Genomic DNA, 25,088 nt, shown 5'->3' with positions numbered 1-25,088 from the left:
ATTGGAATATCAACATTAACAGTTTAGTGGTAACACATGAAACATATGTTTTACTACCCCAGAGAAACACGTAAGGCTGAAGGCAGATGTGGGGTTTAGGCTCTTTAAAGGTTCTAGAACTCTAATGTGAACAGAGAACTGGTCTGATGAGTAAAAAGCACGGCTGAGATGCAGTATTTAATTAAAATCAAATCATAGGAAGCTTCCAACACTAATTTTAAAATAATGCAACGCCATCTCCCACATAATCGCAACATTCTTTCCCATCTGCTAAAGAATAATCACAGAGGATTTTATTTTTCTAAAAAAAAAAGATGTAATAGAACAAAAGAGAAAGTTTATTACTTAGAAAGAACGTCTCTCTTTGCTCTCCTCTACTTTTTTTTTTTTATTTAAGAACAAAAAGAACTAGCAGACTATAGCAAGATTTATCTCCCTGCTTGCCAAATATTGTAATTTTTCATTACTTTGCTCTGCCACATGCAAACTCACTGCAGTTGGAGGCTACTCCTTCTGGTAGCCCAGGACATTGACAAGGTGGAACAAAATAGCAGAAACAGCAAGAAGCACCAGTCATTTCCAGCCTGGAATCATCTGACTGAGGAAACCATGAAAGAAAACCAACAAGATTTCTGGCTGTTAACTCATATGAGAAGGCACTGCATTGTGAAACATTCCATTCAGTATTTTTAACCAGCCTGAGATGCCTTCTCATTTCTGTCTGCCTCCCAACTCCAATGGTAGGTGGCCCCCCCTTTAGCTGCCTTGCATGAAAGTATTTATTTTAAAGATAAAGACTGTGACTGCTGTATATCTGAAAACTTGACACAGAAGTAATGAATGTTAAAATCCGACAATGTGGAACATGTCAGAAGCTACCACCATACATACATATCTAAACTCAGTCTTACTGTAGAGATGCTAGCCCTTACACCTTAGTACGGACAGGAAACGTGGCACAGCTATAGATGCTACAGAAACCACAACTTTGAACTGACTTCAGTACATGTAAAATCCGCATCATATTTTTCATGCACTTACTGCACCTTTTTCATACAGGGAATTATGAAACAACCAAGAGGAAGGGTGCTGGTTTGCAGTTCTTTGAAAGCCATATGCTTGCTTTTGTGACTACTTCAGATACACAAATTATTTTATACTCTAATTTAGTATCAAACATGAACAATAATAGTTTGGGATTTGCTGATTCTCAAACCTACTTCATGTCAATGGGAAACAGACCAAATTGTGCATGCTAGAAATGTCAGGAAGATACAATAACAAGGACCAAAATACCTTGAAGGCAGGGATATGAGAAGGACAAAGTGAATGGCATTCACAAGAAACTGAACCTCAAGTATATTTATTGCCCAAACTTAAGCAAAGCTTGTGAGGATAACTCTGCTGTTTGCAAGGACTAAGAAAGATCCAACAATCCCACAAAGGCAAAATGGCCACGGGAATGGATTGACAATATTAGATCTTCTATGCTGAGTAAACTGTGAGTGCCTTGAACAATGACCATCAAAGTAGCCACCTTAGCCAATTTTATTACTATGAGCCAACTTGACTTTGCTGGGATGATTGCCATTGCAACAATTCTGAAAAGCAAAGTTACAAACTCATCTATGACTATGACAAAGCTGCTTACATCTTAGTGCAAAGGCCTCCTCCTTCTCTTATTTCTGTTCTGATGAACAGAAATTGCTCTACAGAGAGACCTGGACAGGCTGGAGCCATGGGCTGAGGCCAACTGGAGGAGTTTCAATGAGGCCAAATGCCGGGGGCTGCCCTTGGGCCACAACAACCCCCAGCAGCGCTACAGGCTTGGGGAGGAGTGGCTGGAGAGCTGCCAGTCAGAGAGGGACCTGGGGGTGTTGATTGACAGCCGGCTGAACACGAGCCAGCAGTGTGCCCAGGGGGCCAAGAAGGCCAATGGCATCCTGGCTTGTGTCAGCACTAGCGTGGCCAGCAGGGACAGGGAAGGGATCTGACCCCTGTACTCGGCACTGGTGAGGCTGCCCCTCGATTCCTGTGTTCAGTTTTGGGCCCCTCACTACAAAAAGGACATTGAATGACTCGAGCGTGTCCAGAGAAGGGCAACGGAGCTGGTGCAGGGTCTGAAGCACGGGTCTTACAAGGAGCGGCTGAGGGAACTGGGGGTGTTTAGTCCGGAGAAGAGGAGGCTGAGGGGAGACCTCATCGCCCTCTACAGCTACCTGAAAGGAGGGTGCAGAGAGCTGGGGATGAGTCTCTTTAACCTAGTAGTAAGTGACAGGACAAGAGTTAATGGCATCAAGTTGCACCAGGGCAGGTTTATACTAGATGTCAGGAAGTATTTCTTTCCAGAAGGGGTTGTTAGGTGTTGGACTGGGCTGCCCAGGGCAGTGGTGGAGTCCCCATCCCTGGAGGTGCTCAAGAGTTGGGTTGACATAGCGCTGAGGGATCTGGTGTAGTTGGGAACTGTCAGTGCTAGGTTAATGGTTGGACTAGATGATCTTCAGGGTCTTTTCCTACCTAGATGATTCTATGATTCTGTGAATGGAAGTCAGAGCACAACAAAATGGCCATATGTAAAATCTTTTCCACCATTACATCCACTCCAGTGCTTTAAGATGTGTGTAAAAAAATATACTAGCCAGTTAAGTAACAAGCTTCTTTTGAGGTCATTCTGCAGACAGGCAGTTCCAAAAACATCTCCCCAAAGGTTCAGTGTTTCAGATAAATTTAGGAATGAACAGTGCATAATTTTCATGCAAAAGGGTTGTCTGGAATTAATAATTTAAAGTTCTCATTTTCTCAGTGAGGCACATGTATCAAAAAAAAAAATCTCTCTTGTCATATTCCAAAGTGGTTCAGTTTCCCTGAATGTAAAAAGTTTAACATATAAGACTGAAAATTTAAATGTAATAATTTACTAAAACAAGCATTACACATATTTAGAGCATTCATGAGAGAACACATTTGCAAGAACATAATATTTTTCAAGTATTTTAATGTGCTGCTTGTAAAATTAATACTATGAAAACCCAGGTCTTTGCTAGATCGCTTCTCTAAGAGTGTTATTTTGTAATGTACATACCTTTCATCTCTTACTGAATTTTACACTAAAAATAAATATTTCCCTGTCTGTATCAGTACAGAAACCAGACATTTTGAATCACTGTTTACAACATGCTTTTGAGCCTGTATGAATAGTATTAACAGATGATCTTGTCTTACTGATATCTCAAAAATGTAATAGCTGGAATATTTATGTCTATTAAAAAGTGACTCTGAAAACACTTCCCCCACCATGAAGCTAAAATATTCCATAAAGAACTAAATTGCAGAATATACAAGAGATCTAACAGGGTTTTCACTCCGGTTTATTACTTGTAGCAATACTGGCATTTTAATTTAAAAATATATATATATATATATATATATATATATATATGCACGCAGGCATACACAGACTTGTATTTCAACATAATAGTTCACACTTCTTATAGGGAGATTACAGGTACTCATCTTCAGTGTCCCAGGTCATGGATTAGGAGGCACTTCCTCCTTTCCCTCCTCATTTAAAAATATTTCTGTAGTGTGAGAAAGATACTTCAGCAGAGTTCTGAGTTCTAAACTATTCTAAGTATATTACTTTTCATCCAACTTGTGATGCCTACCATTAAAAACTGATTTGAAGAGGTGGCGTGTATTTGACAGAAGGAAACAGGGCTGTAGTCTTTCCAGGGAACAGGTGAAAATCAGATTCAGTTTTATAGCCTGTCTGAATATTTTGAGAAATTTTTAGCTTCAAACATCACAGAGTTACTTAGAAAGAACTAACTTTTAATCAACAGTACTTACATCATTTTTCTGGAGAATGCACCCGTAGCTAGGAATGAAGTATTAAATGTGGCAGAAGCCATTGCAATGAAAGCACAGGCAAGGCAGAGCTTCCACGCTCAGTCAGAGAAGGTAACGTGGAAAGTCATTAAATGCTGTTCTTCATTGTGGCTCCTAGCTGTGGTCCCAAAACTTTCCTTCTTACAATTTACGACAATATGACAGAAAATATCCGACTGCTGTCTGCCATACTGTGCAAGAGCAGGTGCTGCTTCTCATTTCAGATTAGGAAGTCTTGTTTAAATTTGATAGCAGAAACAAAAGCTATTTATCAGGATACATTTAGTAAGTGAAGGGTTCCAATGAGGTTTACCTTACAGCGCTCTTCTGTATATATTTTATTAATGCCTGACATGACAATTTCCAATGCCGTGCTGCCTTTTGTTCTGAAATCTTTCATATATACCATTAATCCTTGGTATATTTATCTGTACCAACAGTGAGAATGACCAGCTGAAGAGCTTCAAAGGGACAGCAAGAAAGATCTCTTAAATTTTGTATTATGTTTCTGAAACTCATTTTCTATGGGGCAAACTATTTACAAGAACTTTGTTACTAAGCTGCCATGTTTTGATATATACAATCCTTTATGACAGCCATACCAAGACTTGCAATAGAGGGAGAATCTGCGTACGATTATTTAATACACAAAATTACTAGAAAAGCAGAACAGAGAGAAATAGTTCAATACTTTAAACAAAATCTGAGGCAAAGATACAAAAGGTCTGTCTGTCTGAAATTACTGTGGAATTATTTACTGTATTAGTAAAATTTTAATTACTGCTAAAACCTTTGCAGAAGTGAAAATGCTTTCATAGGGAGACCACTTCTATATAATGCTTCTTAAAATAAAATGTGGAAAGCCAGGAAGTTAACAATGCTGTATGCCTCAAGTGGTTGTAAATGCTTTCATTGTGGGTAGACACTTTGCTTACCTAAGCATAATCTTAACATAGCTGCAACACTATAAATGTTAACATGTTTACAAGCTCAAGAAGTGGGCCCATGTGAACCTCATGAGGTTCAACAAGGCCAAACGCAAGGTCCTGCACATGGGTAGGGGCAATCCCTGCTATCAACACAGGCTGGAGGATGAAGGAATTGAGAGCAGCCCTGCAGAGAAAGACTTGTGGGTACTGGTGGATGGAAAATTGGCCATGACACAGAAATGTGCACTCACAGCCCAGAAAGTCAACTGTATGCTGGGCTGCATCAAGAGAAGTGTGGCCAGCAGGTCGAGGGAGGTGATTTGACCCCTCTACCCTGCTTTTGAGAGACCCCACCTGCAGTAGTGTGTCCAGCTCTGGAGTCCTCATTACCAGAAACGCATGGACCTGTTGGAGCGAGTCCAGAGGAAGCAACGCAGGTGATCAGAGGGCAGGAGCACCTCTCCTATAGGAACAGGCTGATAGAGTGGGGTTTGTTCAGCCTGGAGAAGAGAAGGCTCCAGGGAGACCTCATAGCTGCCTTCTAGTACCTAAAAGGGGCTTACAAGAAAGATGTGGACAAACTTTTTAGGGGGGCCTGTAGCAATAGGACAAGGGATAATCAATTTTGAACTAAAACAGTGTAGATTCAGACTAGACATAAGGAAGAAATTTTCCACTATGAGGGTGGTGAGACACTGGAAGAGGTTAGCCAGAGAGGTGGTAGATGCCCCCTCCCTGGAAGGGTTCCAAGGCCAGGTTGAACAGGGCTTTGAGCAATCTGGTCTATTGAAGATGTTCCTGCACACTTCAGGGGGGTTGGAACTAGGTGACCTTTAAAGTGCCTTCCAACCCAAACTATTCTATGAGTCTATAATCTATATATGCATGCATGATATTTATGTACTTATAAATGTATCTTTATTATTTCTTACATGTAGTTTTCCAACTTACGACCAATGACGCTGCTTTGGTACTTACCAAACAGTACCAACAAAAGTACACCTCTCAGATATGCAACATTCAGCTCCATTTCATACCATGATTAAGTTCTCAAAATTTCACAGGATTTCTTCAGAGAATATTTTCTTCATACAGCATATAAGCAGCTTTTAGCACATCTTACTTTAGCCCTCAACCATGCTGGATGAATGCCCCACACATCACATTCAGTTAGTAACAGCAACATAATAAATCTCTTTTCTTCTGGCCATTCACTGTAACTTACTACAATGGTTATTCCTGAATGTGCAATTGTCTATTTTATGTAGGGCACATCTAAACACAGGCAACGATGCAAAGTATGTAAAATGCACTTTCCTTCTTTCTGATAAATCTGTAAGGTAATACAATTTTAAAATACTAATTTTTCATTTTTTTCTGTATGTTGAAATAATTTCTAAGTGACATACCTTGACAAACAGAATGATCCAAAATTGCCTGTGTAATATTCCAAGAAGAAATTCCCACTGTTGTACATAGCTATCACACAATTCTTTACAAGTATTTCAAATAACTGTATTTACATCAATCTGGCATAAGTGGAGACATCTATCTACCTTGTAAGACAAAAACCCCCAAAAGGAGCACAGAGCTCAAGGTTAACACCAGAGAGATGAAAATACAGCACTGCCAATGACTTCAGTGCTGAAGAGCCATGGTTTACACACTGTGACATTCAAACTGAAAAATGTTTCCTATAGTACTGTTAAAAATTAATGTTATAAAATCCCATATTATTGATTTTAGCAACAATTTTAAGTTCCCACATTTTCAATAGGGCACTCTTTCAGCATGGAGCAGATCCAAATAATTGTAGAGATCACTAAAAATGCAGCTACAGTTTTAGCCTACAGAAATAGGCTGTCATTTATCACAGCTTGGGAAGAGAGGGAAGGAATCTGGGATTGCACAGCAAGAACACTAACACTATTGCTTGTGGAGAACATAATAATATTTAGTTTGCACCTGTCTATTTCTCCACCTTTCTGTGTGTGGAGTACTGAACTAAATTCTACTCAATCAAAAGGCCAAAATCCACAAATGTTATTGGATCGTCAAAAAGTAAATATCCAACCACCATCTCAGTAATAAACCCCCTAAACAGGGACTCGAGGGAACCTCATGAATGTACCTAAAAAGGCTCAAAAGAAATCTGATAGTATAGTCACTGAGGATATTATGCCTCTTCTGCTATTACAAGATTTAAAGATACAAGCCTAGGCATATTATCTTGAAAGTTTTGTAATTTGTAAAGAAATTAAAAAAATAATATTTTTTTAGAAAAATGTCTTGTCTAGCTACAATTTTCACCAGGTAAATCCTATCTCACAGGATGTTTATCTTCTGATGAGGTCAGTATTACAAACTCAGCTCAGACAAAGAGAAAAGTGATTCAAAGGTTAACACCATACCCAAAGCCAGCACTGAGCCTTACTCAGGAAAATACTTTGCAAGCAGCTGGACTTTTTTGAAAGCCAAAATTATTCCAGCATGAATTGTGATCCATTAAAATTACTTAATCTGCTATCACAAGCAATTCTGATCTGTCCTAGTAAAAGCTACTACTGTTCTTCATTTGCAGCAATGAAGTCCTAAGAGAATGAATCCTCATTAGAAACATGTCCATTCAGTAAGAAGAATGAGCTATGCAATCGTATCCATTTTAATATTGCTTGATATGACATATCAAACATTTTAATCAGCAGTGCGCTGCTGCAGCAACAAAGGCAAATGGGATTCTAGGCTGCATCCACAAGGGCATTACTAGCTGAGATAAAGACAAGATTATTCCAATCTACTTGGCGCTTCTCAAGCTGCACCTGGAGTCTGTGCCCAGTTCTGGTCCTCGCAATTCAAGAAAGATGAGGACAGACTGGAGAAGGTCCAAAGGAAGGCCACGAAGATGGTCAAAGGGCTGGCGACCCTGCCCTGTGAGGAATGACTGAGTTAGGTCTTTTTCCCTGGAGAAGACAAGGCTTGGGGGGGACCTCATCCCAGTATGCCAGTACTTAAAGGGCACCTACAAAGAGGGCAGTTTCTCCCTTCACAGAGAAGACAACGGGCAATGGGTTCAAGTTGTACCAGAACAGGTCTCATCTTGACATAGGAAGAAAGTTTTTACAGTGAGATCTATTACTGGAACAACCTCCCCACAGATGCGGTAGAGGCCCCATCACAGGAGGTTTTCATGATGCAATCAGGTGAGATGCTAGAGAATCTCATCTAGGCTCCTCTTCCCATAGGATGGACCAGATGGTCTTTCGAGGTCCCTTCCAACCTGGGTTATTCTATGCTTCTATGATATACTGGGTTAAACTGATCTTTCTTCTAGTACTATCTGAAATAGGCTAGTGTAGGCATTAATTAAAAGACAACTCTCCAAATGAAATATGCAGGTCTGCTCTCATTAACATGTCTCATTTGCAGCTCAGTGGATTCCAAGTGCTACTAGTTTATTATGCTGCTTTTCAATTTGTTATTTAAAAGATCTTTAAACACTCCCTCCTCTAAAATTATGGGGTTTTAACATACAAATTATAAACTTTGCCCTTTGTATATCTCACTGAAGAAGCACAGCTGTTAACACCAACTATAATACTCTTTCTATTGCATATTACATCTCAAGTTAGCCTATGTAATCCCATTTCATTATCATATCATAAAAGTGTTACCAAGATTGTTTTTAAATCATGACTAAAAAGATTCAGAAGCCTAGCAATCTCAAAACCACACATTGACTAAATTTTAGTTCTTAATTAGATTGTTGGTCTACTAAAGGAAAATAAAGGAGAATCAGCTTTCCATCAAGTCTAAATTACTTTTTTTTTTTTTTTTTAATAGGTTCATTGTACATCCATAATCTAACTTCTATTGTGTTAATTAAGATTTGCTTGCCTATGGTAGCAGATTATTTGGAATAAGATATGGACCACAGCATATAGAACTGGTACAAAAATAGGATTTTAGAGCTACTCTACATTCAGAGGGAAAATAACATGCATTTTGAATGACAGCAATTTCTAAAACAGAGAAGACATCTATTGCTTTGTTGCAACGTTATTCATACTGTAAAACCAAAAATTATCATTTTCCTACAAAGTCAAGTTTTTAGAATAATTACATTTAAAAGATTTATCAGCCTCTTTCAATATCCTGTAAAATCGATATAGAAATGTAAGAATAACCATTATATTGATACAAATTGAATACTCTTAATATCCACTCACAACTCTTCCAAAATTTTCCTAATACTGAACAACAAAAGGAAATAAAAATAGCTACTGCAGAATTTCATTCTTTCAGTTCCATTTTAAGATTCTGTTGAAAGGAAAAAACATACTTACAGTAACATTAGATAAATAAAAGACAGATTTTCTGAATATGGCCTTCAATAAGTACAGAAAAAGCATAAAAACACAACAGTATAGCCAGATAGTGCAAATTAAATGACTTGGGTCCAAACCAGTTTATCTACAAGACAAATACACAGTTGTCTGTCAGTCAGAAAACAAAAAGGTGTATTAGATAACAACAAGTGATGGTCACAGCCAGTACACAACAGCAAAATGCCCAATGTATTAAGTTTTACAAGATACCAGTCAGCTGAGGTCAGGCAGTTTCGTGTTAACTAATATGGGAATTTTACAGTATAAGGTATTTTACAAATACACAATTCAGATGACCTCAGTATTTTCATTAAAAAGTACACTTGTACCATAAACATTGAAACACCACAACCCACAAGCCCTTTGAAGATTACTTTGATAACTTCCCCTTCCCACAGGAGCTCATTACTTTCCTCAGCAAAACAGAAGTATTGATATACCCAGATCCCTATGGCATTTTCCTTTATAGTTTCAAATTCACAGATTCAATCTTATGGTTTTCAAATTCATCTATCAGTAAGCACAGAGAAAATAAAAGTAGATCTATTAAAATATAAAACAATGTATCTGTGTTTGATTTAAAATCAGGTAATTATGCATTGCTTACCAAGTCCTAAAAGGTCAATAGTGGGTTCTGATGACTTTTTTGGACTTGCTTTTGCTTCTGACTGCTGATCCTCTTTTTTCTGAGGCTTTAAAAGGAAAAAAATACAAACACAAGTAATCTTTCTGAAAGACACACAGTGCTTAAAAATTTCTCATTAAAGATGCTGCTCCAGTACGAAAAGTAAAAACCTTTTTCTGTATTTGTTTATTATAATGAATTTGATTGGTAATGAAATAAGTTGCAGTTATGGTCATGGGGGACGTGGCACATAAGTGTAAAAAATTATCCTTATAGCTTCACTAGTATGTAATCAATTTTTAAATAAAACTAAGTTCCAGAACAGGTTAAAAGCAAAGAGCTGTCTATAATTTGATTTATTGATTAATTTCAGCATCCAAACTATACAGGTCTGCAGCATGAAACAGAAAAATCTTCAAGTTTTTAAAAGCTTACATTTAAAAATTACAAGCAGACTAATGACATTATTCAGCCTTCCTGAAAAGAGCATCTGCAGAACATGCAGACTTAGAGATGCTAAGCACCAATGGACACAATCTGCGATGATAATCTTTCATTCTGTAAACCTGAAGGCAAATAATAGCATTCTTCTCCTTTGGAAAAAAAAAAAACAACCCACCCTCATAGTCTGTTCTTACTTAAAGACTTCAAAATGTAAGATGGTATTGACATGTAATTTGATGATGAAAATTACTTCATAAGTCTGTTTATAGTTCTTTTCATACCAATATCAGGCTGATCACCCAAATCGATCAAACCCTTAATTTTTAAAATGAGTACAAAGGGGTTTATAGTAGTGACATGACAAATGCATTCTCTTGCATGCATTTCATATGCATTTACTCCATACTTATCATAAAACCATGAAGTGGATTGGTTGATCAATGGCTACAGCCTTTAACTAGAGACTTACTGAATAATGGCAGTAGAGCAATGTCAGGATGGTCACCGGGCTGACACCAACAGAACCTGATTAACTCTCCACTTTATCAACCCCATAACATGGCTTTGACAGAGTCACTGAGGCTCCTGAAGTCATTAAATCTTAGTATTTAGTATTAGGAGAACTTTACAGTCCAACACATAGGTATAAAATTCCCCTTATCAAGGTAATCCTTTCCCTTACTCTCCTGCAAACTGAGGATAAAGAGTAACAAGGCTGGTGTCTGTAAAGAGCAGTGAGGAAACTGAAGAGTATTCAAAGATGGCCCAAGTGAACAGAAGCCTATGATACTACTGACACTTCTCTTACCTGAGCACGCCCCCACTGAAAAGCTCCAGGAAAGAGCAGCAATGAACATTTCTGCAGCTACAGGAAACAGGTACCTTCACACTCAAACTGATCCTTGCTAATCTCTCAGAGAAATACTTACATCCTCTTGCAAAAAATCCTTAGGTGACTTTACATACCTTGCTTAAGATCAAAATTGGGAAACCACCTGCTGGAAAAATATTCCATGGATTCCCTGATTCTATATTGTATTACAACTTTCATCTTTGAGTATGTGATCTGAAGAACAGCACACTGATTCTAAATGCTACTCAGTATCGTAGAGAAAAAGCCCTTATATTTGGTATGAGAAAAAAGTATGGGTTTTGGAAGTAAATTTTTGCATATCAAGAATTTTTTAAAAGTGACCATTCAAAATAAAGTTTTCTACAACTGACCATACCTCATCAAATATGCATGAAACATAAATTATTACAATTAAGAACATCAATCAGAATTAAGTGTGAGTATTTCAGAACAGAATCCTTCATAAAAATTTGCATGCTTAGTTCTTCAACTCTGTAAGGAACACCACAGGTCACAGAAGCTGTAAAAAGAAGCATTTCTGACACGTTGCTTGATTTCATGAAACTGACTTTTTTTTTTTTTGCTTAAACAGCTTAAGAATTCTGAATATAGAACAACTTCTTTAAACTGAAAAGCAAAACTGTCAGAATTATATTAAATGTGCAAATTTTCATTACTCTAGATAAGATTTATGATAACTACCTAAAAGCACAAGTTTGAAATAAATTAAAGCTTGACAGGGTTGGTTTAGGATGCAGCCTTTTCGCAGAAACCAAAACACTTTTGCATACATTACTAAGAACAAAATAGATAGAGTTCAAATAGCAGTCTCTTTTATTTAGTACTTATTACTGTAGAAAATTAATCTTACTACCTAAACAAAAAATTTAAAAATATGATAGGGATAATCTACTTACATCTTCTGCTTTGTCAAATGAACATTTTCAATAATTAAATGCATATTTCTGTTTCATCACTCTCTCAATAAGAAAGGCAACGAAGATACAAGGTATAAAAATAGGAATTTCTATAAAAATAAGATCCCTTAAGATATCCTTTTCCAATATGATTACTTTATTTCCTGATCAGCAACTTCTTTCCCACTTTGCTCCCTTGCCAGTATGTAAACTAATAGGCTTTAAGATTACTCCATAGTTAATTACTTTTAAAAAAATTACAAAATTATTTTCAAGATTTTTGATAGAGTAAATATTTCTAAACATTAATATTGCATTCATTTCCTTGATGGAGATTTTCTCCTTAAAGCACTATTCAGCTACACAGTTTTCACCAATACACTAAGCTTCAGGCTGAAAAATGACCAGTAGTTCATCTGTACAACAGTGGTCACACAAAACAATATTCAGAAGCTATCTGGAACAAAACCCCCTTCCTCTCACCCTTAATTTTAACTGCAATACTATGTTGTTCCCCCCATTCTCTCACTGTAACAAACATTAGCTGCTGGAATTTCCTATCCTCCTGTCTGAGATTTCAAACAGTTTTAAAATTTGGTATGTCTATTTCTGGTTAGGATGTTTCATGCCACATATGAGCGCTTTTGTGCAAATTCAGAAGGCACTTGTGTTTGGTGCTGAAGGTCTGCCATAATTCGGAGATGGACAGGGACTTCTCCAAAGTTACCTACACTTAGGAATAAATTAAGTAAGGCTGGCACTAATGGAATGACTTAGAAGAAGAAACTTCCATGCACGCAATTACTGTTAACACAAGAGTAAATAATCACCATGTTGCTTCCTAAGACAGTCTTGTTTTCTCTTTGACTCCATGGATCTTGGGCTGCCTGACTGTACTGTGGTCCAAATGAAGAAGATATAATGAAAAGCAATGCCTTACTAAAGCATTCATGACATATTTTTGGGTCTGGAGCAGAAGACCTCCAGAGATCCCTTCTAGCCTATATAATTCTGGCCTAAACAAGGTGCTGAAACTTTCAGAAAAGACTAAAAAGGGAAGTCACACTGGAGCCACTTGAAAATTTTATTCCAAATCATAAAGAGAATTGTGATGTTTAATATCTTTTTAGTAGTTTTGCTCCAACAGGACTCACACATGAATAAGCTTTAGGTAGAGAGTGGTCTTTTGAGATGTTAAAGCTAAATATTGCACACAGTGAGCACAGAACTGTGCAACAGGCAAAAGACTGCATAATAAGGCAGTGACATTTCTTAAACTTAATGTTTAATTTAGTGTTGTGCTTTATCTAAAAATTACTTCATTTTGTAGAGGTGTAATATAGCACGACAAATGCTTGGGAATCCTGATGCACTAAGATTCATCTCAGTTTCTATTACTAGTCTGCTTGGCTCCCACGGCAATTATTTTTAAGTATTGACACCAGTACTAGATAAACTATTCTTTGTCAAGTCCTTTGGAAAAGGGCTGCATAAAAATAGAAGACTAAGTGGTGTTAAATAAACTAAGAATAACATTAAAAATCTATCATGGGAATGTCAAGTAGAAGGGAACAGGTACACAACGTTGTGCATTTATTTTCAAGTGGAGCCTTCAAGGTTACTGGGCCTACTATTTTTTTTTTTTTTTTTACAACATCCAAGGTTGGTTTAGCAACATACATGGTTTTATTAACTGAAGTATGTGGTGACAGCAATTCCTAGATATATTTACTTTGGGTTGTATATTAAGAGCTTCTCATTCAAAATCATCTTTATGGTACTAGTACATTCTTCTGAAACACTGTCCTCACAAACAGCAGAGCATCAAAATATCTTTGATATGCAGGTCTTACATTTCCATTTTTCACAGTTGTCACTAATGGCCACTACACTGTTCTTCAAGGTTGTTCTCACTTGGAGTACCTATTGAAAGCAAGCAATGTCATCTGCCTTAAATTATTCTGAGATTACTGAAAACAGTTTATTTGCAAATATCACTGAAGGAAACTGAGGCCAGAATAAGGTTCTAGGGAGTCGATTCTTCTGCATCTTCCACATAATCAGCTGATTATCTAGCATGACTTGGAATTTTCTGCCTTAAGAAAACCTGAGCCCCTGTTTTGAAAAGAGCCACAATAACCCATTTAAGTTATCCCTTGTTCAGCAGTTATTAGGTACTTCTGCCAATTAAGGAGGCAAATAAAGAATTACACTTGCAAATTTTTACAAGTATTTTCACCTATAAAGCAAATCTCTTCAGTAGAGGATCAGGAAATATACTCATCATTCAGATTCAGTATGAGCATCATAAATTTTTGCAATCACTTAGATGAAACATAACTGGGCTACAGTAATCCTCCACTGTTTGTTTTTTTTTCCCCCAATGCTGCTTTTTAACCTTTTACTTAAGTACATTCTTTTGTCACTCTTATCTTCAGGGGCAAGAAGGAAGATCCAGGGAACTACCAGTTGCTCAACCTCACCTTGATACCTAGGGAGGTGATGGAACAACTAATCCTGGAAACCATTTCCAGGCACATGAAGGACAAGAAGGTGAGTAGGAGGAATCAGCATGCCTTCATCAAAAGGAAGTCATGCTTGACCAACCCGATAACTTTCTACAATGTGATGACTGGCTTGGTAGACAAGTAGAGAGCAGTGCATATTGTCTATCTTGATTTCAGTAAGGCTTTTGATACTTTCTCCCATAAGATTTTCATAGAGAAGCTGATGAAGTATAGGCTAGATGAACAGACAGTGAGGTGAACTGAAAACTAACTGAATGGCCATATCCAGAGGGTGGTGATTAGTCTAATTAGAAGCCAGTCACTAGTGGTGTATGCCAGGGGTCAATACTGAGTCCAGTCCAGTTCAACATCATTAATGAGCTGGACAAGGGATCAGAGTGTCCCCTCAGGAAGTTTGCAGGTGATACAAAACTGGGGGGAGTTGATGATATGTCAGATGGTTGTGCTGCCATCCAGAGGGTCCTCAGCAGGCTGGAGAAATTGGCTGAGAGGAACCTTGTGCAGTTCAGCAAGGGGAAGTACAACATCCTGTTCCTGGGTAGGAGCAACCCCAGGCACCAGTACATGCTGGCGAACCACCAGCTGGAAAGCAGCTTTGCAAAAAAGCATCTGGAGGTCCTGGTGAACACCAAGGTGACCCTGAACCAGTAACTTTTCCTTGTGGCCAAGAAGGCTAATGGTATCCCCTGGGCTGCATCAGGATGATTATTTATTGCCAGCAGGTCAAGGGAGGTGACCCCTTCCCCTCTACTCAGCACTGGTGAAGCCACACCTGGAGTGCTGTCTCCAGCTCTGGGTTCTGCAGCAGAAGAGAGACAAGAACATACTGGACCAAGCCTAGCAATGGGCTACAAAGGTAATGATGGGATTGAAGCATCTCTCATATTGGGTGAGAGATCTGGTACTGTTCAGCCTCGAGAAGGGAATGCTCAGGGCAGTTGCATCACTGTTTATAGATACATGAAGAGAGGCTGTGCAGAAGCTGGAGCCAGGCTCTTCTCAGTGGTGCCCAGTGACAAGACCAGACGCAATGGACACAAAGTGAAACACAGGAGGCCCCATCTGAACATTAGTAAACACCATCACTAAGGGTGACTAAGCACTGGCACATGTTGCCCAGGAAGGTTGTGAAGTCTCTCTCCTTGGAGCTATTCAAAACCTGTCTGGATACAGGCCTGGGCAACTTGCTTTGATGACCTCTGCTTCAGCAGGGAGTTGGACCAGATGACCTCCAGAGGTCCTCTCCCACTTCAACCATTTTGTGATTCTCTCAAGCAACAGAGCACACAGAAATTGTCAGCTAGTTTATTCACTCTTGGCAAATGTTTTTGCCAAGGCTGAAGGCCTTCCATGCCTCCTGGCATCCTTAAAATCTCTTGTTTTTCTCAGTGGAAGGGACTAAAGCAATCTTCTCTGGAATACTGTGATTTCTCAGGGGCTCATCCATCTTGGCTAGTGCAATGCCTAATGCGTAGAAAAAATGTTTCAGATTGGTTTTGTAGCAACAAGCCCTTTCCCCTACAAGTAAATATTCCTCCTCACTGGATTTTTGTCTCATCTGTATCTACAATAGCCTCTTCTTGAAGCTCCCTCTCAGAGATCATTTTTGTAGAAGTTCTTTAGATTGCTTCAGCAATTAAATGCAAGTATCTTTTGCAGGAATATTATACAATATTAATACTCTGTACTTAAAAGGAATCTGGGAAAAATAATCAAGTACTACTGCAGGAAAGTACTGCTGTTGCTATGAGGATCCTCTGGGAAGCACGCCATGCTGATGGTATGGGAAGGTGAGTACTTGACAGGAGTCATGAGAGAATGGACTAAGAACTAAGATCAAGAGTAGCTTTTTCTTCTATTGTCTGATCAGAACCTCTATTTTTTTATTCGTCTGAAAAAACTGTGTGTAATACACAGAAGAATAGTACAAATGCTACTATTTCATACAATATCTGAATTTTGGCTTAATATTTAAAAGGTAGACTAATTGTCAGAATGTTAAATAGTCACATTGATAACATTTCCCCAAGACCTGTGTTGACTGTATTTTATTAGAAGCATATCAGAAAATGTATGTGGTTGTCTGCTAAAAACTGATAAAGGTGATAAAATGGAAACAGTTCCCTCTTCAAGTTTGTGCTCTCATTCAATTCTCTGTTTAGTATCCAGTGATGACGGACTCCCAATTTTACACCCAAATCAAGTTACATCTAAATCCTGCCTGTAGTACATCTTCAATACAATAAAAACATAATGTGACAGCATGGTACTAATACCTTATCTGTAAGTAGTCCTTAGGTAACAAGATTAATCATCTTTCAGTATCTAAAGAGCAAATATTTTAAAATAGTTAGGACTTTCCCATAACTCTAACAAAATGAACAGTTTTATGTCTACAGATAAGAAGCAGCATCGCTTTCCTATTTAAAAAAAAACTTAAATACAGAAATGAGTATTTGGATCTTCACTTAATTTCCACACACTTTCACTGGAAGTCAACTGGCTTGAAATTAGGGGATAGAACTATATATGAAGGCAATCTGCATATACCTCCACATCGCACCTTCATCAACTTTAACGTTTTGTGCTATGAAATCATCACCAACAAAATTCAAAAGCAGACAACTGTGGAGACAAACAGGGTACCTGAAATTTATTACAATTTCAAAGTAAGCAAGAACATAAGCCTGCTTTAATATTTTTATGTAATTAAAGTTTCTTAGACTCACACGGAACTGATGCCTTCATTAAAAGAAGCAGCAGCAGCCAGTCTGCTTGTCATTCATACAGATACTGGCTATGATTTAATCAATCTTATTCATTTTCCTACTATTTCATCTCTAATATTTTAAAGTAATTTCCATCAGGTTTTGTCAGAAAAGTTACAAAAATTTGTACAAAGTTTTGAGTTTTATTTTGCTCATATACATCCTTAAAGATTGAGAGAACATCATTGTAGAATATGTCCAATTTACATAAAATTAGAAAGTTTTCCATTCCATCATGAAAGAAATTCTTTTAATTCAGCAACCTGCATATAATGTTGCATTGCTGTACCCCCCGATTCTTTCTTTACTCATTTTGTGCAACAATAAAAGTTATCTGAGGTTTAACTTGAAAAATAGAGTAAGAACACTAGTTTAGGCCAGGGAAAAGAAAAAAAAAATTGTCCCTACTAGGGCTCAATTTAAAAAACAAATTTCAGTTTTATACAAACCAGTATTACCTTTTCTTGAACTCTCAGAATGCACTGATCTCAGTATACCACTAGTAATGCCATTCTAGTTCAATCTAATTTATGTGAAATACTTTTCTTGAGTTAACTGAAACCAATCAGCAACTACCTTGTTAATTATTCTATTCACACATTAAGTTATAGAGTTAATTTTACAGACTTGTTTCTCTCTATGTTACTCTAAAGAAAATTTTCTAGTAAATAAGGATATCTTTGACAAGGACAAGAGAACTGATGTCTACTTCATACCATATATTTTAAAAACTAATTGCCTGTATGGGTCTGGCTGGGATGGAGTTAACTTTCTTCATAGCAACTGGTATGGTGTTGTATTTTGGATTTGTGGCTAAACTACCCTTGATAATACACCAGTGTTTTGGCTGTTGCTGAGTACTGCTTGCACAGCATCAATGCTTTTTCTTTTTCCCCACTCGCTGGGGATAAGAATTTGGGAGGAGACCTAGCCAAGACAGCTGACCTGAACTGCCCCAAGGGATATTCAATACCATATGATGTGTGTCCTCTGAACTTTGCCCCATCAACACATGCCACATTGACATAATACTTGTGATAACTGTATCATTTTAATTTTGCTAGTTTTGCTCAACCATATTCCTTGTTCCACTAATTAAAACAAGCCAACCTCTAGCACCTCATTTAAAAAATTAAAGGACTATATAGGCACACATATATACATACATACAAATAGGCAGCAACACTTCACCACTGTTGGTCTATTTTCTTTATAATCACTCTCTTTCCCCTTCTCTACTGCTCTACAGACTCTGCCAAGCAGATACAAGGAGCACATTAGTCAAGTCAATCAACCTATATATGGAACTCACACTACAAACCACAGTCAAATCCCAAGTTCTGTTTTTTTATTGAAGCTTAGCATACACAAGCCTCAAAGCCCTGAATCTGAGCATTACAGATTTGCAGTAGACTCATCCAAAGGTAAACTCCCACTCCCTGGAATGAGCAGATATGTTTTCTCACAGAGACTTACACAGCAAGTCTGCAGGAGATGGGATTGTGAAGAACATTAAGTAACACCTGAAGCATAAGTTGCATACTGTAGGAAGTCCAGTCTCTTAGGCATTTCATCACATTTTGTTCAGCCAGCTATTTCTGGAGATAACCACTAAATGAGTAATTCATTCTGCCTCAGATAAAAGAAAAATAATTAAAGCATTTCCAAGTCAATTCTCCTCCTTTCTCTGTACAAAGATTATAGTACAGCACATGTGATGTTGTCTACAAGGGATATGATTCTCTCATGGGCAGGACAAAAAGGAAGGTCAGTACCACCATGCCTGACAGACACCTATTAAATTCACATACATAACAGGATGCTATGAGGTCTGTTGCCAGTGTTACCGATACTCTCTGTGAAACAACAGCTTGTCCTTTCTCAACTCTCAGCACTGTGCCCATATGTATGTCTGGCTGCTAGGTGTATAAGATGGGTGGGGGAAGACAAGAGAGAAGTAGAAAGCTTTACACCAGCTTGCTTGGTTGAGAGAACAAGCAACATATGTGAGGTCCTCTGGTAAGTGTTGAGACTTTGAAGGAGAAAAAAGTAAGAATATTCAGATCTAGCAGCAACTACATTCCTCTGCAGTTAACCTCTTTCTCTTTTTTTAATTACTACTGTAGCAAAATAGGAAAATAATCAAAGTTTGTGAAATGATTAAGGACACTACAATCCTTTCAGAACATTTTTCAGTATGACTATACACTCCAGAACCTATGGTCAGTCTAAACTCTGCATTTATGGCCTACTCTTCTGCTCCTCCCTGTTCACCAGATTACTCTCCTCTGACAGAGGCAGCTCAGAGCATTTTACACTGGAACTGACAATGGTGAAACAAACTTGTTTGGTAAGGCCTGGTTCAAAAGTGTTAGCACACAGTGAAAATACTGTGGTTATTTTTCATCGTAAATGAGTGACTTTAGGAAGAAAGAATATTGTTAGGTAATGCAAGTTTGCATTTCCTGCTTCTGTAACCTTATGCCAATTACTTTCATATGTACAAACTTTAAGGGTTTAACAGTTCTAAAACATGTATGACACCCAATAGAAATGTAACACCCACTCAATCACTTTAAAAGCAAGTGGAACTTTTGCTGAATTCACTACACAAGATACTCATGTAAATAATTTAGCAGATTTTAACACCAGCATTTAAGATTGACATTGACCTTATTTACTTTACCTAAGAGCACTAGAAGGGGTAGCATACATGATGCAAGGCATAAACCACATGATTAATAGCTCTGAAGTGGAAAAACTCCAGTCAGAGCAGTCATAAGTTACTACTGTAAATATCTCTCCTATTCTGAAGCAAGATATTAGTCACTGTCAAAAATCTGATCCATCAGCTGCCCAGTCCACTTATCTGTGACTGCTTTCATACTTTAATATTACACAAAATAATTCTCTGCACATTTTCCTCAATTTTCTACTTCAATGAAAAATTTGTATGAATCTAGAATTCAACCTGTTTCATACACATCTGACTACCCACGAACTTCTTATTTCTATACCCTACCTTAACTACAAGAAGCCTTATGAAAGCTGAAGATCCATCAAATAATTTAGTGAAAAGCACTTCTAACTTACTTAAAAGCAATTCCTAGTTTACTCACTAGAGCTCATAGATGCTTGCTTCTATGGTTACTGAACAAAAGTTTTCCTTTGCTCTTATTAGGTAGAAATTGTACGCCTTGTGCATAAAGTAATTGGATTCCTTCCCTCTTCATTACCTGCTTGCAATAAAACTTGCAAGACAGCATAAACATTTGAGAATTCCCATATGAGAAAATAATGTTAGTAATTTACTATAAGCTTGCAATAGGTTTGTAGAGATGATTTTTCCTGACAGCTCATATACTTCTACTATTATTCCAATGAATCACTCTGAGACACTGAACTACTCACACTGATGTAGGTAAGCTAATTTAAGGCATTTATATCAGGCAAATCAACAAAAACGAATTGCTTTGTTTTGTTTAATAGAATTCTGTACACATGAAGGTCATTCAGTTGAAACAACATTCCCAAAGGAAACATTTTTTAGTGGTCCTTCATCTACATGTCCACTTTAAAAACCTGGGTATATGGATTTCACTAGATTTTCACAGTTAGGACAAGGTACTTGTACAAGATTATGGTGTGTTCTATCTTTAGTCACTTAGATTAAAAACTTCATGGCAGAACTAATAGACAGCTGCACCATAATCTTATTCCATTAATATGATTTTAACTGGGTGTAGACTAATATGCTAGTAATTTCTATGGGAAGCAGATTAAGACTATTCCTTTGTTATTACTTATTGACCACCCAGTACTACCATTTTATTTTAACCAAATTTAAAACATTAGCTCAGATCTCATTTACTTCAGTCAATGTATTCCAAGATGGCTTAAAACCTTTCATGCCTCATACCTTATCAGTTTTAGCTCCTTTGTAATGCATCACATTCTCAGAGGCCCTTTTACCTTGCCCAAAACAAGGTATGCAACAGTAGTAGCATAATTTCCTAAAATGAAGTGGTCTTTCTTCTTATACTGACTGCCGAGACCATGGCAAAATATCAAAGATTAAACTTTCTCTTTAAATTCTTATATTCATGTATTAACTCTATATAAGAACAATATTTGAAATACTAGTGGTATGCACTCATTTTCAAATATATTACATTCTTAAAGCTGACAAGTTCAGAATAGGGTCTGAAAAAAGAGGGTAAATTCCTTCTAAGTTTGGTACTTGAAGTAAAGTGTCAAATGATTGCTAGGTAACAGTCACAACAAGAAGTAGGAACCTCACAGGCACATAGTCTGAGTGCAGAGGTATCCAAATATTCTAGGGATTCTGGGGCAAGGATTTGAGCAGAGTTTGCTGCAGCTCTAAATCTCTGAAATGACTACATTTGAGCCCAGAAGCAAGGACCTGTTTACAAGGACACAAAAGGCAGAGGAAAAAGCTGTTTATCAATCCTTTTCCTATTTTGTATTATCTTGCCATGGAACTTGATTTAGATAACACACAAGCATTCTACTTGTAATCCAATAAAACCTGTTTTTTAAATGTTTTATAAGAAATCATTCTGAAGTAGAAAATCTAGACAGATCTATCTTAAAGCTGTAGCTGATCCAGTGTCCCATTACAATATCTTTAAATCGGATTAGGGTCAAAGTGTTTTAATGCATCTCAGTTTGCAAGCTGTGAAATGCAATAAACATGGTTTGTATTTTTATAAGCTGTTAGGGATACATCTTCAGTTCTACAACCACATATTATGATTATATTAACTCAGCTTACATATTTCTAGTCCATTTCTATTGAGCTCATTAGCCTGGGCAAGATTACAATAATGCAGCTGTATTAGTTCCAGTTTCTCATTAAACTGTTTTATAACTTTCCTTCTGAAAACCTTTCGAGTCATACATAACACAACATCAGTGTACCCAAGCAGAACTAAGGGGTATGTATTTGTAATTCCTTCTTCACACATGTCCAGATAAGAATGAGCTGTATCAGGCATGGCAACTGACTGAGCTCATAGTGAATAACCAGCCCAATGCAAGCATCTCTTTCCAGTCTTGTTCATGAAGGTATGCTTTGTGATGTTTCCTTAACTATAACAAAAGTGCTTTGTTGATGAAAATTGATATTTACTTGAAACTTAAGTTCATCCAATATCAAGGCCCTACACCCTTAGCCAGTCACTAGCTCAGACCTTGGATCTTTCCAGATGCTGATATCCTACTCTCTGGCTAGTCCAGTGTGAAATTGGCTAGTTGGGACACACACGTGTGTGAGCAAAGTATGGGTGTCTCCAGTACCTGGTCTTACACATGCTGCCTTTGCAGTAGTTGGTTTCTATATGCTGGTCTCTGCAGTTGCCGACCCTTAGGTTCCTCAGACCTGCAGTCTCCTTCCAGTAGCCAACACCAACCTCTTACCCTACTTGTCTGGTAGTCCAACTTGAAGTTTGCTAGTGTTCACACACACACCCAGAAGAGACAACTCACAGACAACATAGTTGTAAATAGAATTTGGCAAGAATATAGGATAGCCTGCAATGATCAAGTGCAGGGCTCAGATGAGCATACCGCCCAGCAACCTGCATATAAGTGACTGCCTCTTTTTATCCCCTTCCTTCCAGCTTCCTCATGTTTGTTCCAACCCAACCCACCTTGACTCCTCCATTCCCTGCTTTTGGTCTTTCATGCAAACATGCCATAATAAGCTTCATACAGTATTCTCTGTCCTATCCCCAAATTCTTCCCCCTCTGCCTCCCACAAATCCTATAGCCTAGTATGCAATTACTCCTTACTTACCTGGGGTTCCTGGGAGAGAATCTCTTTCCTTGACCCACCTCACCACTCTCCTTTGATGGATCTAGGAGAAGCAGATAACTGCGCTCTGTTTTCACTCATTAGATTACTCTGCTTCTCCTCCTTATCATCGCTCCTCCAGTTCTTGAAGTCTTTATGTTTTAGTCACATCTTACAGCATCACACTAAATATTGTTTCATATAAACCACCTCTGAATTAGGAGTTTTCCTACAGAGTTCTGTTTCTTAGAGTGTTGGACTGATACTCTGTACTGGCATCTTTTCTATCATGATGACAAGCAGTATGATGCAAACACTTTATGAAGTCTATGCATACTATGTCTATAGAGGTGCATTTAAAGAAAGCCCCTCAATTACCTCCATGGAAATTCAATCCTGTCTCTGACAGCTAATCAGACTGAAATAACCCCATAGGTTAATTTTTCTTACTTCTGTATCAGCTTGCTGCTTTTCTTTTGCTACTATAGAATTTAGGAGCAAATTGACGAGTAATTTATCACCCTTATACACAAGCACATAATTCTGTTTCACAAAAGCAGAACTTAGGAAGAAGGAATAATGTTTAATAAATACTTATGCATCGTTATCTGTTCATGTCTACAACCATTAGCTGTATCAGTTCCTTCTGCTAGTCAGGTTTTTTTTTCCTCAGTTTTGTTCTCATATCAAAATTAAACACTTTGAAGTAATTACTTTAGAAGCTAATTGATTTTATCCTATCACAAACAATACAACAATGGATTTCCTTTTACTTGAGTAAACTCCATTTTCTTTGTCATCCCTCTTCATATCATCGTAATCTTTAACATCAACTTGTGAAGGAAATGGAAACTTGACCATTTCCTTTAAATTGTGTTAAAAGATCCTGCTTCTACCTTACCTTGTTTTTATCTCTACCACAGCTACAGTGCAATCTTCCAAATACCTTGGACTTAATTTTGTGATGACATAATTATGTAACAGGATGAACAACAGTTTTCCATGCAACTGTTCTAGTTCCATGAACAACTATTAAGACATAATAAATTCAACAGTCCAAATAAATACTCTTATTCCTTTTAGTAAAAAGCCACTCAATCAATACCTATGTCAACTATGAATTTAAACTGGAAGAAACTGAAAGTTGCATGACAGTGTTTAGAAGCCTGTTGAAACCTCATGGCATTTTTTAAAAAAACAATAATTGAAAGCCTAAGCTACTGTTGGAGCTTTTATTATTCAGTGGCATTTAAAATTAGTTTTTTTATGGAAAACTGAGTTACTATGTTTACTCTTAAGTAAGATTTGCACATCTGACAGTGCCTCCCACTACCCACATTGCCCTATCTTGATGGTTACACATGGCAGTGAGATCCCCTGAGGAGTTTAAGCACATTCTAGCTTAAGTACAGTAAAATGAAACAGAACACAGAAACACACTTGACTGCTTCACTCATGCTCCAACACTTGCATTATTTTAGGAAAACAAAGGAAGTCTATTATTCAAAACAAAATAAGATTACTATTTTGAGCGACATTATTTAAATTATTTTCCTGTTATCAACTTTATCTAATCTAATCCTTACCCTTCTTTACATTCAGTTCCATGTATCAGTACCACTATTGTTAAAATGTCATGCTTTTTGTTCTTGCACATTTGATTGATTGTACACAATCTCTTAACTAGTACCATAATTTCTATAAAACTTTTTAGAAGAGATTGCATATTTGCACTTTCAATCATGCATGCTCCTGTGGTTTCAAATGTCTTGGAATGAATAAGCCTTGGTCATATAATTGTTTTTATCTAAAGATAGAATTCATCCATTAATAAGGCTGATTTAGCTCAAGTTTATTTGAATATGCCCACTTTTATTTTCGTTCAAAATACACATAAGTATATGTAGATGTTGCCTTCCTAACTGTCTCAAAGTCA

The 25,088-nt window shown here is 37.4% G+C and overlaps 1 protein-coding gene across 1 annotated transcript in view; it reads right to left on the bottom strand.

Moving 5' to 3' along the window:
- Positions 1–25,088, bottom strand: part of SMAP1 (small ArfGAP 1) — a 73,808-nt gene that overhangs the window by 19,093 nt on the left and 29,627 nt on the right. The window contains exon 6 of the mRNA XM_026845131.1: positions 9,810–9,894. Coding sequence (XP_026700932.1) covers positions 9,810–9,894 — 85 coding nt within the window. The remainder of the gene's footprint in view (positions 1–9,809; positions 9,895–25,088) is intronic.

The sequence above is a fragment of the Athene cunicularia genome (assembly GCF_003259725.1).
Source record: "Athene cunicularia isolate RWA chromosome 3 unlocalized genomic scaffold, athCun1 chr3_part1, whole genome shotgun sequence".
Classification (NCBI taxonomy): domain Eukaryota; kingdom Metazoa; phylum Chordata; class Aves; order Strigiformes; family Strigidae; genus Athene; species Athene cunicularia.
Note: the sequence above shows the minus strand (reverse complement) of the source record. Positions and strands in the feature narration are given on the sequence as shown.